General features: G+C 56.1%; 1 protein-coding gene across 6 annotated transcripts in view; it reads right to left on the bottom strand.

Annotated features, from left to right (window-relative positions):
* Positions 1 to 41: 41 nt before the first annotated feature.
* IL4I1 (interleukin 4 induced 1) overlaps positions 42 to 15,811 on the bottom strand; it is a 38,299-nt gene continuing 22,529 nt past the window's right edge. For 2 of the 6 annotated variants that reach the window (XM_035283531.3, XM_078359470.1), the window contains exons 2-9: positions 13,927 to 14,051; positions 10,413 to 10,589; positions 5,332 to 5,570; positions 4,587 to 4,699; positions 3,700 to 3,901; positions 1,781 to 1,849; positions 1,347 to 1,483; positions 42 to 991 (exon numbers count right to left, since the gene is read on the bottom strand). In XM_035283531.3, the coding sequence (XP_035139422.1) occupies positions 58 to 991; positions 1,347 to 1,483; positions 1,781 to 1,849; positions 3,700 to 3,901; positions 4,587 to 4,699; positions 5,332 to 5,570; positions 10,413 to 10,449 (1,731 nt within the window). In that variant the 5' untranslated portion in view covers positions 10,450 to 10,589; positions 13,927 to 14,051 and the 3' untranslated portion in view covers positions 42 to 57. Of the gene's footprint in view, positions 992 to 1,346; positions 1,484 to 1,780; positions 1,850 to 3,699; positions 3,902 to 4,586; positions 4,700 to 5,331; positions 5,571 to 5,663; positions 5,699 to 6,267; positions 6,400 to 10,412; positions 10,590 to 13,926; positions 14,052 to 15,811 lie in introns of those variants that run through there. The other 4 variants (XM_035283529.3, XM_054250377.2, XM_035283532.3 and 1 more) reach the window with 4 other exon arrangements.

The following is a 15,811-nucleotide window of genomic DNA, read 5'->3' on the forward strand; positions in this document are numbered from 1 at the left end:
GGGGAAGTAACTGAGCCACTGGGGAGGCTGGACCACACGGCTGTTTCCGAAAATACTTTAATGCCAGGTCCTTGTGTAGGTAGTGTGCTGGAGAGGTAACTGGCCTTGGACTGGAGGGTGGCTGCCCTCTTCCTCTGCCAGGTCAGACGAGGGGCTGCCCGCCACCCCATGCGCGGGCCCCTGCCTCTGCCTCTGCCCCTCTGGGCTGGCCGTCTCGAATGCAGGCTCCTCCCGGCTGTTGATTTTGATGGCGGCTCGCAGCGCCGACTTGACCGCCGTCTCCACCCAGCCGTGCGGGTAGGCGGTGTGCTCGCCGGCGAAGTAGATGCGGCCGTAAGGCACAGACCAGTCGTACGGCTCGTAATCCTTTTCAGTGTGCCAGAGCGCCGGCGGCTGCACCACGAAGCCACCCTGGCTGTGCGGGTCCTCGGCCCAGCGCTTGACGACGCCGGTGCCGTCCCAGAGCTGGCGCACGAACGGCCCGTGCAGCGCAGCCACGTCGTCCAGTGCCAAGCGCAGCGCCTCTTCCTGGCTCAGGCCGGCGAATGTCGCGGCCGCGTCCGACCAAGTGTACGAGGCCAGCAGCAGCGCGCCCTCGCGCGGCGGCGGGTAGAAAATCATGCGCGACGGGCGGTCTGTGTTCGAGTGGCCGCCCTCGATGTCCTCCTCGCGCCAGAAGGGCCTGCGGAAGCTCAAGAACACCTTAGTGGCCGGCACGTAGTGCAGTCCCCGCAGCGCCTCCTGCACGTGGCGGGGAAGCGGCGGCGAGAAGGTGATGCGCTGCACCGCCGGCCCGCTCGCGGTCAGCAGCACCACATCGGCCTTCAGCGCCTTCAGATTCCGCGCTCGGGGAAAGGTCTTGATCTGCACGTGCACATCATGCGGCCCCTGGGTTATCGCCACGACGGGCGCGTTCAACAGCACAGGCTCAGACAGCGAGCTCAGCAGCGCGCGTGGCAGCAGGTCCCAGCCACCCACGATGCGGCTGTACCTGCGGGCGGGGCAGGGGCATGACCCCGGGTTCTGCGGCCCCGCCCCTCAGTCTGACCCCACCCACTTCGGCTGCTAGCCCCTATGGGCACCGACCCGCTCCCACCTCATCCGACTCTCTGGATCCCGCCCGTTCCTGACATCCTGGAGGCCGCAGTAGTGTGACCTGGAACCCCACCACTTCTCCTCCCCAGGCCGGGCCCTTTATCCGGGAACCCTTAAACTCTCCCCTGTCAATCAGGTCACGCCCTTCACAACAGCTCCGCCCCCAGCCCCCGAGACTCCTCCCACTCCCTGATACTTGCCCCGATTGGCTCCCGCCCGCCCCGCCCCTGCCCGTCGGCCCCGCCCCTCACTGCAGCCTGTCGCTAAGGCAGCTGTGGGCCCGGAGGGCCTCGGCAAAGCTGAGATAGAAGAAGCCATCCTCGGACATCACGTCTCCCAGAAGCTGTACGGCCGGCCGGCTCAGGTTCCCCTCCCCGAGGAGGTATTCCTGCAGGGTGGGCGCGGGCCGAGGTCAGGGCCCAGGCGGGCGCCACCACGGAGAGGACCCTTCCCCAGCCAGGCCTCCTGATTCCATGATACGTCCTTGGACCCTAGCGATCCGGTCCCCTCTCTGTGACAGATGAGGGAAACTGAGGTCCAGAGAGAGGGCGTGTCGAGCCCCCGGGTCAGGCAGGAAGGCAGTGGCAGGACTAGCGTCCCAGGTTCCCGCCTTCTGGCTCTCTGGGGAAGGCCCACGGTCACTCTCTTTGCCTTGCGTCTCAGCAGAACCAAGGACCCCACTCACCAAGAGCGTGTGCCTTTCAAACTTCTTCATTGCCTTTCTGCAGCCCAGTGCCTTCAGGTCTTTGAGGGCCTGTTGTGGGAGAGGCAGACATGGTGCTGAGCTGCCGGGGCAGCCAGGGTGGAGGCTGGGTCTAGAGCCCACCCCTGGCTTCTCCTTGTGGTTCTGCCCGTGGCCAGCCTTTCACCACTCTCAAGCCTTTGGGCGTTTGTCCACGCCGTGCCCTCCGCCTTGCCCTCCTCTGCAACTCAGATGCCACCACTCCTCCCATCTTCCCAAACGGTTAACACCACCTCACCCCCCTGCGTCTGCCCGGCTGGTCACAGCTTGTCCCGGTTGGGTGTTACTTTGCCTATTCCTGCGCCAGCCTGTGAGCTCCATGGAGGCTGGGAGAGGGTCTCAGGCATGCTGTGTCTTCCCAGGGCACAGTGATTATTGGTTGCTGGCCACGGGCAGAAGCTGGTCCCCTGTGCCCCTGGTCAGGGCTGACAGGGCATGGTGGCTGAGAAGTTCGTCCCTGCCCACAGCCTTCCTGTGGCTCCCCAGTGCCTAGAGCCACAGAGTTCTCACCCCTTAGCCTGGTGTTCGAGGCTCCTGCCAGCCCCTCAATGTCTTTTTTTGTTTTTGAGAGGTAGTCTTGCTCTGTTGCCCAGGCCGGAGGGCAGTGGCACAATCTCAAGTCACCGCATCCTCCACCCCCCAGGTTCAAGCGATTCTCCTACTTCAGCCTCTCGAGTATCTGGATTACAGGCGCGCCACCACCATACCTGGGTAATTTTTGCATTTTTAGAAGAGATGGGGTTATGCCATGCCGGCCAGGCTGGTCGCAAACTCCTGACCTCGTGATCTGCCTTCCTGAGTCTCCCAGAGTGCTGGGATTACCACTTTGGCGTGAGCTCACTTAGGAGTGAGCCTCTGTGCCCGTCCAGTCAATGTCCTTTATGGCAGCTCCGGTTCTGTGAAGTGTCTGGTGCGAGACTACCCGCCCTCAGGGCTCTCCCCGCTGCACGTCCGGCACCTGTTGCTCCCTTCTGTCCTTTCGTGGCACACGTGTGCCTGTCCTTCAGCACTTTGCTCAAGTCACAGCCCCTCCCAGAAGCCTTGCTGCTCCTGCCTAATTTCAGGTCTCATCTTGGTCCACCTGTCTTCCCCCTCCTGGCCAGGGATCTCAGAGGGAAGGCGGCGCCCCTTTGCTCACTCATGCATCTGGCATCTCCCAGGCTCCCAAACCTGTCAGTGTTAAGGCATAGAAATGACCTGGACATGGCCCCCACTGGGCCAGAAGGGGAGATGGACAAGTAAAGGGTTCTCACAGTTGGGTGTTGCCAGCTCCTCCCTAAAGGTATCAGGGATGGTTGGCCGGGCACGGTGGCTCACGCCTCTAATCCCAATACTTTGGGAGACTGAGGTGGGTGGATCACCTGAGGTCAGGAATTCAAGACTAGCCTGGCCAACATGGTGAAACCTCGTCTCTACTAAAAGTACAAAAATTAGCTGGGCCTGGTGGTGCATGCCTGTAATTCCAACTACTGGAGAGGCTGAGGCTGGAGAATCACTTGAACCCAGGAGGCGGAGGTTTCGGTGAGCTGAGATCACGCCATTATACTTTAGCCTGAGCGATAGAGTGATACTCCATCTCAAAAAAAAAAAAAAAAAAAGGGGGGAGCTGGGAGATGACCCACAGGCGTAGAAGCCCGTGGAGTTGGCCACTCTCACTCTCTGATTTCAGTGGGTAGGTCAGTGGTTAGATCTCATGGCACACATGCCCTTGGTCGAATTTCCGTCTCCACCAACAGGCACCCAACCCCATGGAGGCGACCCAAGGAATAACAGAGAAGAAAAGTCAGGCCAGGGAGCCAGCCAGGGCGAGCTGGGGAGGAGGACACAGAAGTCAGGGCGGGAGGAGGTGCGGCGGCGCCCACCTGGTTGAGAGCCATCTGGTAGATGTCTTCGGGCGAGTGCCCCTTTTCCTGGGGCCGCAGGGCGTAGCCCAGCTTCTCGGGCAGCTTCTCTACCATGTAGTTGCGCAGCTTCACCTCATGCACCTCCGTCCACGTGTTCTCGTCGTACTGGGTGAACTTGGTGAGGTTGAGTCCCAGGCCCTGGCAGAGCCTGTGGAGGATCCTGAGCCAGGGAGCGGGTGGGTGAGGGCTGGGCTCCTTCAGGGGTGGCCTGGTCCCTAGTGGGACTTGGGAAGTGGGAGGGGAGAATAGCTGGGGGCCAGCGTGAGGCTGGGGGTGGGGCTAGATTTGGGGTGATCAGTGCTGGGGGATGGGAATGAAATGGGAACAAGGTTGGAAGGTTTAGGGCAGCACCGGGGTTAGGATTGGGTTAGGAGCAGGAATAGAGGCTGGACTGGAATTGGGAAGGGGACAGAGTTAGGGTTGGATGGGGGTTTGAGGTGGGGAGGGGCCTGGGGCTGGAGTGCATGAGGATGTGGGGGTAGTGGAGCTGCAGGGCTGCAGGGGACGGCAGAGGAGCTGGCGTTTGGGACAGGCAGGGCTGGTTGGGGGTCTGGCGAGTGAGGGCCGGGCTCCGGTGGGGGTGGCCAAGTTCCCAGAGGGACTTGGGAGGTGGGAGGGGAGAGTAGCTGGGGTCCAGCGTGAGGCTAGGGACCAGGTGGCCTGAGTGTTGCCAGAGGCCAGGTGCTGGGGCTGAAGTGGGACTGTCATGGGTCAGATGGAGGATGGGGTCGGAGGCTGGGTTTGGTTTAGGAGTCAGAGCTGCAGTTCGGGCCTGCTCTGGCATGGGCGTGGAGCTAGGGGGCTGGCTGAGTTGGGGAGCATGTGTGGGTGGGTTGCCAGGTCACCTGTGGGAGCTGGGCATGCGCATGGCTCCCAGCTCCCCAATCCAGCCCGTGTTCCGGTCCCGGTAGGTGAAGATTCGGCCCCCGATCCTGTTATCTGCCTCTAGGATGGTGACCTGAGGGAAACCATGGGGTGAGGAGGGCCCTTCACTTCCACTCATGACCATTCCCTGCTCCCCTGCCCCATGCCAGCCCCCTGCCTTCTTCCATCCTCACAGTGACACAGACCTAGACCCTAGACTAGGCGAGGGTCCCTTCTGTATGGGAGGTGGGAGAACAGAACCAAGTGAGCAGTTCCAGAGTACAGCAGGAAGGCCGCCAGGTAGACTTCAGAGGGACTTCCCAGCTCAGGGAGCTGGGAGATAAACCCTATATGTAGAAGTCCCCAGGCTGGACCATTCTCATTCTTGGATTTCAGTGAGTAGGTCAGTGGTTAGACCTCAGGGCACACATCCCCTTGATAAAGTTTCCAGCTGGACCGACAGGCACCCCACCCCAGGACAGAGGGGCTTTCTGTGAGACTTCCCTCTGGGATGAGGAAAGTGGGACAGGAAAGTCTAGGGCCTCTCGATGATGACACATGGCAGTATGCGGTTTGGGCCTCACCCCTAGACCGGGGGAAAGGTAGCCTCTCCCTCCCCTCCCTCAGCCCACCCCCTCAAGCAGGAGCGGGGCCAGGTCCCTCTGCCCAGGGACCCCAGCCTGCAGCAGGAGGGACTCCAGGTAGACTACAAGCAGCACTTCCCACCTTGTGTCCGGCATCGCTGAGCACCTTGGCAGCCACCAGCCCAGCCACGCCAGCACCAACCACAATCACCCTCCGGGGCTTGAGGGTCCGATCAAGGCCCAGGGTCACCACCTTGAGCAGCTGCTCGTAGTCAGGATCGTGCATGCATTTCTCGAAGGGGTCCTGGCTGCCTTCGGTCTTCCAGTCCTGGGAGGCTGCCAGGCCGAGGAGGATGGGGACGAGGCCGAGGAGGCGTAGGACTGAGAGGAGGAGGACAGGGTCAGTGGGTGTGCGGCGGGTGGGGGAAGAGGGTTCTGCTCACTTGTCCCAGAGCCCCTCCCCTGCTTACTCACCCAGCGGGGCCATGACTGTCGGCGGGAGATGGTGTCTGGGGTGGAGGAGAAGTGAGGGCCACTGTGACTGCGGCCTCGGTGCCCTGGACCCTGACTCTGTCTCCCATGGGCTGCCCAGCTGCTCCACCCAGCCCTCCCCCCATCACTGCACTCCTCCCTGGACTTGTGTCACCCGACCCCATTCCTTCAGAGTCCCCTGGACCTGGACTGTCCCCGCCTCCGCCTCCCTCCTCACTGATCTCCTCTGCCACTGCTCTCTCGGGCTCCTGTCTCTTTCTCCTCTTTTCCCTCTTTCTTTTCTTTTCCTTCTTTTTTTTTTTAAACAGTCTTGCTCTGTCGCCCAGGCTGTAGTGCAGTGGTACGATCTCGGCTCACTGCAATCTCCACCTCCCGGATTCAAGCTATCCTCCCACCTCAGCCTCCCAAGTAGCTGGAGTTACAGGCACGCACAACCATGTCTGGCTAATCGTAGAGATGGGGTTTCACCACCTTGGCCAAGCTGGTCTCAAACTCCTGACCTCAGGCGATCCACCCGCCTCGGCCTCCCAAAGTGCCGGGACTCCACTTGTGAGCCACCTTGCCGCCTCTTTTCCCTCTTCCTCACCCGGCGCCTGACTGCTTCTCAGTCCCTATTTCCGTGGGTCCTATCTCTCTGTGCCCCAACTGCTGGCCATGTTGCTACCTCCAGCTCTTGGCGACAGCAGGACCGCGCGATCCTCTCCTCCACCGTCCAGCTGTCTTTGCTGTGGCCCTTTCTCTCCCCTTAAACTGGCAGAGCCCCGCCCACCCCTCCTTTTGGGAAACTGGCCAAGGGAAATGAAACTGGTTTTTTGGAGTCGCAGGGTCAGATGCTCAGTCTAGTTGACGTTGGAGAAAGGGGTCGGAGGAAGTCGCTGTCTCTTTTCTTCCTTTTGCCCCAGATAGTTCTGGGGTGGTTTGGAGGCCAGAAATAGATGCTCAGGTAACCGTGACGACAGCGGGGAATGCCCCTCGGCCGCCCCCGTCCCTGATCACCGGAGCCCTTGTTTCTACCCTCCCCCATGCTGCCTTGATTCCTGCAGCCTGGGGACAGAGGGGCTACAGTCCCTGGGCCAGGCCAATTTTCCCCCCAGGTCCTCTCCATCAGGTGACCCCATGTCCTACGGGGCTTCCCATGGTTCCACTTCCCCCTCCACTTGCCACTCAGAGCCTCAGTCTCCCCTTCTGTCAAAAGGGTGTAGCAGTGGGGCTGACAGCCGTGGCCCAGGGGTCAGGACGTGGGCTGTGAGCCCGCCCTCCCCTCTGTGGCTCCTGTCTGCAGCTGTCAAATGGGGATGTCACGGTGTTTTAGGACCGCAGTACTGGAAGCAGCTCCTTTGGAAATGCCAGCGGCTGTGGCCGCAGGGGCCCTGGGGTAGGGGTTCTGTGAGTGGCCACCCGGCAGGCAGAAGAGCTCAGGCTTCACCCATCCCTGCCTTGAGAACCGCCTTGGTGCTCAGGGCAGGGTGTGGGGCGGCACCTTGAAGTGGGTGGGAGTGGAAAAGAAATAGCGGGGACTTTCCGTGGGGTGGGGGAGAGGGAGCCGGGGCTTGGTGAGGAGGAAAACCAGAGGGAGGTACATTCTCCCGATTAAGGGTTGTCAGGGCCATTACCATGAAGATGGGAAACTCCTGCAGTAAATCAAAGAGGGATGTGGTTTATGGCCAGGAAGGGCTGGGGGTGAACGTGAGTAAGAAAGCATGCGATTCAGGGAAACCGTCAGAGAGCTGGACGCTCCAGGCCAAAAGAGCTCGGGTCAGCAAAAACAGTCACAAGGCCGGCGGTGGCTCACGCCTGTTATCCCAAGGCTGTGGGAGGCTGAGGCTGGCGGACCACCTTATGTCAGGAGTTCGAGACCATCCTGGCCATCTGGTCAGGTGAAATAGTGAAACCCTGTTCTACTAAAAATACAAAAATTAGCTGGGTGTGATGGCAGGTGTCTACTTGGGAGGCTGAGGCAGAGAATTGTTTGAACACAGGAGGTGAAGGTTGCAGTGAGCCGAGATCGTACCACTGCCCTTCAGTCTGGGCGACAGAGCAAGAGTCCTTCTCAAAAAAAAAAAAAAAAAAAAAATAGTGATGATGAAAATGTTCCCGTGTCCATCACCTGCTCGGAGCCTGCCCAGTGCTCAGGGCTTTGCACCCATCGTAACCCTCACAGTGCCTGCATTTGAGGCTGGGTATGGTGGCTCACACCTGTAATCCCAGCACTTTGGGAGGTTGAGGAAGGCGGAAATCAATTGAGGTCATGAGTTCGAGACCAGCCTGTCCAACATGATGAAACCCTGCCTCTATCATAAAAAAAAAAAAAGCCAGGTGTGGTGGTGTGCGCCTGTAATCCCAGGTACTGGGGAGGTTAAGGCAGGAGACTCCCTTGCACAGTTGCAGTGAGCCAAGATTTTGCCACTGCACTCCAGCCTGGGCGATGGAGCAAGACTGCATCTCAAATAAATCCCAAAAACAAAAAGCAAAAAAAAAAAAAACAAAAAACAAAAAAAACCCCCAATAACAATGCCTGCATTTGATAGAGGAGGAAACTGAGGCTTGAGATGGCAAGAGGGTGGGCGGAAGAGGACCCCGAGGCACAGGGAGGGGAAGGGGCTTGTCTCAGGTCTCAGCGCATCATTCGCAGTGACGTATCGAGTACGAACGGGGCAGGATTGGGGTCTTATTCACCTGTGCCTCGGCCTGGTCCCACAGCGGGGAATGGCCATGCTGGCAGTTCCTGGGCAGGTCAGACAGACCCCAGGTGCCCGGCCCCTGCCCAGCAGCTTGTTCAGCTCTGCAGCCTCATAGCAGCCCAAATGACCATGGAGAGGGGCGCAGGCCCAGAGCCAACTGGCTCCCAGGGCATGTCCCAGGAGTTTTGGGTCCCCAGAGTGGGTGGGGCCCTGCACTAATCCCCTTGTCCTTGATCACACAGGGCTGCGGCACAAAGCTCCTCCAGCTCTGGGCTCATGTGCAGCTCCCCTTGGTGCACTTCTGCCCTTTTTTTTTTTTGAGACGGAGTCTTGCCCTGTCATCCAGGCTGGAGTGCAATGGCACGATCTTGGCTCACTGCAACCTCTGCCTTCTGGGTTCAAGTGATTTGCCTGCCTCAGCCCCCGGAGTAGCTGGGATTACAGGTGCGCACCACCACTCCTGGCTAATTTTTGTATCTTTAGTAGAGATGGGGTTTCACCATGTTGGCCAAGCTGGTCTTGAACTCCTGACCTTGTGATCCGCCTGCCTCGGCCTCCCGAAGTGCTGGGATTACAGGCGTGAGCCACAGCACCTGGCTGAAATTTTTGTATTTTTAGTAGAGATGGGGTTTCACCATGTTGGACAGGCTGGTCTTGAACTCCTGACCTCAGGTGATTCACCCACCTACGCCTCCCAAAGTGCTGGGAGCCATGGGGCCCAGCCTCCAGGATCATTTCTGATAATACTAAGGAGATTGGTGTTCCGGTTAAATTAGGTTTACGGATGAGGGTGGAATTCTGGAAAAACAGTTTTGATTAGGGGAGTCAGAGACAGGAGGGAGAGGATGGGGAGGAATGGCATGGTCAAGTATCTGCTGACTTCAGTTGATTTAGGGATGCCCTGGTTTGATGGTGGTTTCTAGAAAACAAGGTTAATCCTCCTGGATACTGGTCTTTGGTGGGGCAAATCCTACCTTCTTTGGTTGGCTTCTAGAACCACACTGACAGTTTCTTCTTTTTTTTTTTGAGACAGAGTCTGGATCTGTTGCCCAGGCTGGAGTGCAGTGGCACGATCTAGGCTCACTGCAACCTCTGCCTCCCGGGTTCATGCAGTTCTCCTGCCTCAGCCTCCTGAGTAGCTGGGATTACAGGCACGCGCCACCATGCCCGGCTAAATTTTGTATTTTTAGTGGAGACGGGGTTTCACCATGTTGGTCAGATTGGTCTTGAACTCCTGACCTCAAGTGATCTACCAGTCTTGGCCTCTTAAAGTACTGGGATTACGGGTGTGAGCCACTACGCCCGGCCCATAATGACAGTTTCGATGGGGTTTAGGTCATGTCTGTACAGCAGCCAGAGACCTGGCCCTGGTCCTGGCCCCACTGGGGGCGTTGTGGCACATCAGGGCAGCTGATGCTGATGGGGGCTGCACAGACCTGCTGGGGACAAGGCTCCTGCCTTATGTATATACGGATTCTCTTCTCTGAGTCTGAAGAGACCCTAAGTGGTCAGTATTAAAACTTTCACCAGCTGAGCACAGTGGTTCATGCCTGTAATCCCAGCACTTTGGGAGGCTGAGGTGGGTGGATCACAAGGTCAGGAGTTTGAGACCAGCCTGGCCAACATGGTGAAACCCCATGTCTACTAAAATACAAAATTCGCCAGGCGTGGTGGCACATGCCTGTAATCCCAGCTACTCAGGAGGCTGAGGCAGGAGAATTGCTTGAACCCAGGAGGCAGAGGTTGCAGTGAGCCAAGATCGCACCATTGCACTCCAGCTTGGGGGATAGAGAGACTCCATCTCAAAACAAAACAAACAAAACTTTCACCAAGGCTTGGGTGGGTGAGCAGGGCCTGCCTAGGGGATGGCCTGGGACCTGGGTGGGAGAGACGGGGTCCAGGCCCAGATGGCGAAAGGGACTCAGGGATCAGAAGACAGAATTACTGAGTGCCCTGATCTTTGGCCCGTCCCCAGGGAAGGGTCCCCTTCCCATGGAACCCTCCTTCCCGTTTCCAGAACATCCCAGGGCCCCGGGCGGGGGGCACTCACTGCATGGCTGGCTCTGAGGGGCTGTCTCAGCACCCATGGCTTTTCTGGTTAGCCCAGGACAGAAGTCATCGTTGGGCGTGTGCAGAACCGAAGCAAATGATAGTGGCGATGTCCTGAGGCCCTTGTTAGATCAGAGATGCCAGGGTTCCTGGTGTTGGGGTCAGAGCAGTTGGGAGGCTGTGGAAGGTAGGTCCACCTTTCTCAGAAGGGTTTTATTATGGAAACTTTCACATCTCTAAAACCAGAGTGGCCAGCGCGATGAACCCAGGGGCAGCGATGGCTTCGCACAGCCCGTGTTTCACTGGCATCCTCTCCCTCCCCTCCCTGGATTTATTTTAGCGCAAATCCCAGACACCATATTTTCTTTTTTCTTTTTTTTTTGAGATGGAGTCTTGCTCTGTCAACCAGGCTGGAGTGCAATGGCATATCAGCTCACTACAACCTTCACCTCCCAGGTTCAAGCGATTCTCCTGCCTCAGGCTCCAGAGTGGCTGGGATTACAGGCACGCACCACCATGCCTGGCTAATTTTTGTATTTTTAGTAGAGTCAGGGTTTCATCATGTCGGTCAGGCTGGTCTCGAACTCCTGACCTCAGGTGATCCACCTGCCTCAGCCTCCCAATGTGTTGGGATTACAGGTGTGAGCCACTGGGCCCAGCCCATCATATTGTTTTGTAGTTAAATACATTAGAATGTTTCTCTAAAGCAGAAGCCAGCCAACTTTTTCTGTAAATATTTGAGGCTTTGCAGGCTAAAGGTTTCTCCCTGACTACTCCAGGCTGCCCTCCAAGCAGCTGACCAAAATGTCTGCCCTACCTATATACGGATTCTCTTCTCTGACTCTGTCCAAGGACCCTAAGTGGGCAGTATTCAAACTTTCACCAAGGCTTGGGTGGGCAGGGCCTGCCCAGGGAATGACCTGGGACCTGGGTGGGAGTCAGGGGGTCCAGGCCCAGATAGGAGAAGGGACTCAGGGACCAGAGTGGGTGTGACTATGTGCCAATAAAACTTTATTTACAAAAATAGGAGGGGGGACTGTAGTTTCCTTTGTTTTCTTTTCTTTCTTTTTTTTGTTTTTAAGGTGGAGTCTCGCTCTGTTGCCCAGGCTGGTGTGCAGTGGCACAATCTCAGCTCTCAGTGCTACCTCTGCCTCCCAGGTTCAAGCAATTCTTGTGCTTCAGCCTCCCAAGTAGCTGGGATTACAGGCACACACCAACCATCACCCATTTTTTATTTTTTGAGACAGAGTCTTGCTCTGCTGTCCAGGCTAAAGTGCAGTGGCACGATCTCGGCTCACTGCAACCTCCACCTCCCGGGTTCTAAGGATTCCCCTGCCTCGGCCTCCCGAGCAGCTGGGATTACAGGCATGCACCACCGTGCCTGGCTGATTTTGTATTTTTAGTAGAGAAAGGGTTTCACCATGTTGGCCAGGCTGGTCTTCAACTCCCAACCTCAAATGATCCACTTGGCTTGGCCTCCCAAAGTGCTGGGATTACAGGCGTGAGCCACCTCACCCGACCAATTTTTGTATTTTTAGAAGAGACTGTGTTTTACCACATTGGCCAGGCTGATCTCAAACTTCTGTTCTCAAGCCACCTGCCTGCCTTGGTCTCCCAAAGTGCTGGGATTACAGGCGTGAGCCACTGTGCCCCACCGTGTTTGGCTTTTTAAAAATTATAATACCATTATCATATATTAAGATGGCAGACATTTCTTATTATCATTAAATCAATGTTCATGTTTCCTGGAATATGTCATCATTTTTAAAAAAAACAGTTGGTGTAGGCCAGGTATGGTGGCTCATGCCTGTAATCCCAGCACTCTGAGAGGCCCAGGAGGGCGGATCACCTGAAGGTCAGGAGTTAGAGACCAGGCTGACCAACATGGTGAAACCCTGTCACTACTAAAAATACAAAAATTAGCCGGGCGTGGTTGCGGGTGCCTGTAATTTCAGCTACGCAGAAGGCTGAGGCAGGAGAATCATTTGTACCCAGGAGGGGAGGTTGCTGTGAGCTGAGATCATGCCACTGCACTTCAGCCTGGGCAACAAAGTGGGACTCCGTCTCAAGAAAAAAAATGAAAAACCGTTGGTCAAGATGCAAATCAGAGTCCATATTGCATGTGAGTGATTGTCTTGGTCAGTAAGTGTCACTTTATGCCCAGCATGGTGGCTCACACCTGCAATCCCAGCACTTTGGGAGACTGAGGTGGGTGGATTGCCAGAGCTCAGGAGTTCTCGACCAGCCTGGGCAAAATGGTGAAACCCCATCTCTACTAAAAAACTACAAAAAATTAGCTGGGTGTGGCGGCATGCGCCTGTAGTCCCAAGCTACTCGGGAGGCTGAGGCAAGAAAAATGCTTGAACCCGGGAGGCAGAGGTTGCAGTGAGCCGAGATTGTGCCACTGCACTCCAGTCTGAGCAACAGAGTGAGAACTTGTCTCAAAAAAAAAAAAAAAAAAAAAAAAAAGTGTCACTTTCAGTTCTGTGGATTCAAGGGAACTAGGGTGTCTAAGGTGACTCCGGGGCACCGGGCTAGTCCCCAGGAAGGCAGCACACCTGGCCTGCTTCTTGCTTCAGAAAATCTTTGGCGTTTGAGAGGGTGTCTGGAGGGGAGAAGGGACCAGGGTGCCCATGTCGGTCAGTGTTTGGAGTGACCATGGCCCTACTGTGCGGGAGCCAAGGGTGTGGTCTTGTGGGACAGGCATGGGAACAGCTGGGGTCACTGAAACCTGGCTACTAAGAAGCAGATCTGGCTTCCAAGTGTGAGGTCTTCGCGCCGAGAGGTTCTGTGGAGAGCTGCTGCCCTGAGTCTGAGAGTCTGAGGGCAGATTTTTTTTTTTAGTTTTTGGGACAGAGTCTCACTCTGTCGCCCAGGCTGGAGTGCAATGCTGCGATCTGGGCTCACTGCAACCTCCACCTACCTGGTTTAAGCGATTCTTCTGCCTCAACCTCCCAAGTAGATGGGATTACAGGTGCCCGCCACCATGCCCCGCTAATTTTTTGTATTTTTAGTAGAGATGGGGTTTCACTATGTTGGCCAGGCTGGTCTCAAACTCCTGACCTTGTGATCCGCCTCCTGCCTCAGCTTCCCAAAGTGCTGGGATGACAGGTGGGCGCTACCGTGCCTGGCCGACTACGTGTGTTATCATATGTGCTGGGGTTTTTTTTTTTTTTTTTGTCTTGCTCTTGGCACCCAGGCTGGAGTGCAGTGGTGTGATCTCAACTCACTGCAACTAGTCTTTGCCTCCCGGGTTCATGTGATCCTCCCACCTCAATCTCCCAGAAGCTGGAACTCTAGGCAGGAGCCACCACGGCTGGCTAAATTTTGTATTTTTGTGGAGAAGGCGTTTTACCATGTTGCCCAGGCTGCTCTCAAACTCCTTACCTCAAGTGATCCACTCCCCTTGGCCTCCCCAGAATGCTGGGATTACAGGCATGAGCCACCACTCAGCCCCCAGTTGCCATTCTTACCCCTCAACAGGGAAAAGCAAAGCGGCAAGAGCTGAGATTCACCTTTAAAAGCCTGTGATTCCAAATTTAGTCACCAAATGTGTCTTCATATTAATTAATGAGGAACTTAAGGACTGGCGGCCATCCATTTGTCGGGACTGACAAGGGAGCACATCTGTGTTTTCTTCCTGGAAAGGGAAACTTGAAATTACAACGGAGCTACCACCCGCGGCGGCACCCAGTGGGTCGCGGATGCTTCGGAGATCTTGGGATCCCTCCCAGACTCCCCCAGGAGGCCTCTTGGATCCATTTCCCACGTGGCTCCAGGGCACAGAGCTTCCTGATTTAATGGAATCACTTGTGTTCCTTAAGATCCCTTGTGGGGGGTGGGGGGAGGGGGGTTGGAGGTGGGAAGAAAATGCAGAACTTAAATTTGCTTTTTTTTTTTTTTTTTTCGAGACAGTCTTAACTTTGTCCCCCAGGCTGGAGTGCAGTGGTGTGATCTCGGCTCACTGCAACCTCTGCCTCCCAGGTTCAAGTGATTCTCCTGCCTCAGCTTCCTGAGTAGCTGGGATTACAGGCACGCGTCACCATGCCCAGCTAATTTTTTGTATATTTTTAGTAGAGACGGGGTTTCACCATGTTGACCAGGATGGTCTCGATCTCTTGACCTCGTGATCCACCCGCCTCGGCCTCCCAAAGTGCTGGGATTACAGGCGTGAGCCACCGCACCCCGCAGGTGTTGTATTTTTAATGGAGATGGGGCTTCAGATTGATCTTGAACTCCTGACTTGAAGTGATCGCCTCCCTTGGCCTCCCAAAGCCGGAAAGCGTCCTTATTTTTAAAATACAACTGTAAGAAAGCAATTCAGCATTGCTAATGTTTAATATGCAAAATAATAGGATAAATATATGTACACACTTTGGAAATACATGCTCAAATTTTCTCATCACGATTGCGTGGCCCCTGCCAATGACCTCCTTGTGGGCAATTTTTGGTAACTCCAGCACCAGATTGGGATCAGCTCTAAAAATGAATGCTGAATGCGAAAATGTAGGTGAAATGCAAACTGCTTCTACCTCCTAGAGGCCCCCGGCCTCCCTTCTGCTCTACCTCCTAGAGGCCCCCAGCCTCCCTTCTGGCAGAGGGGATGGTAGGAGTCATGGCCTATTAACTGCCAGGCCAGGCGCAGTGGCTCACACCTGTAATCCCAGCACTTTGGGAGACGGGTGCATCACCAGGTCAGCAGTTTGAAACCAACACAGTGAAACCCGTCTTTACTAAAAATACAAAAATCTGGCCGGGCACGGTGGCTCAAGCCTGTAATCCCAGCTACTCAGGAGGCTGAGGGAGGAGAATTGCCTGAACCCAGGAGGCAGAGCTTGCGGTGAGCCGAGATCTCGCCATTGCACTCCAGCCCGGGTAACAAGAGCGAAACTCCGTCTCTAAAAAAAAAAAAAAAAAAAAAAAAAATACAAAAATCAGCTGGACATGGTGGCAGGTGCCTGTAATCCCAGCTACTTGGGAGGCTGAGGCAGGAGAATCACTTGAACCCAGGAGGCGGAGGTTGCAGTGAGCACAGATTGTGCTACTGCAATCCAGGCTGGGTGAAAAGAGCTGGATTCCGTCTCAAAAAGAAGAAAAAGGCCCCTGCTGTAGGTGTAGGTGAGAGAAGCAACTGGGGCTGGGGGTCCTTCTCTGGTTTATACCCACCCCGTGGCTTCTGCTTAGACACAACTCTTGTCCTCCAGTGCCCAAGATGGTCCAAGGAAATAATGACTCATGATCATGACTTTGGGCCCCCAGCTTGACATGGCACAGGATGAGGGAGGCTGACGGGTACACTCCCCACAGCCCAGGAGATTTGAGCGCTTAGGACTGTTCCAGTCCCTAGAGGGAGGCCAGAGGCAGATAATTGGGCCTTTAAATTCAACTGATACCCTCCTT

Source organism: Callithrix jacchus, chromosome 22, assembly GCF_049354715.1.
Source record: "Callithrix jacchus isolate 240 chromosome 22, calJac240_pri, whole genome shotgun sequence".
Lineage (NCBI taxonomy): Eukaryota > Metazoa > Chordata > Mammalia > Primates > Cebidae > Callithrix > Callithrix jacchus.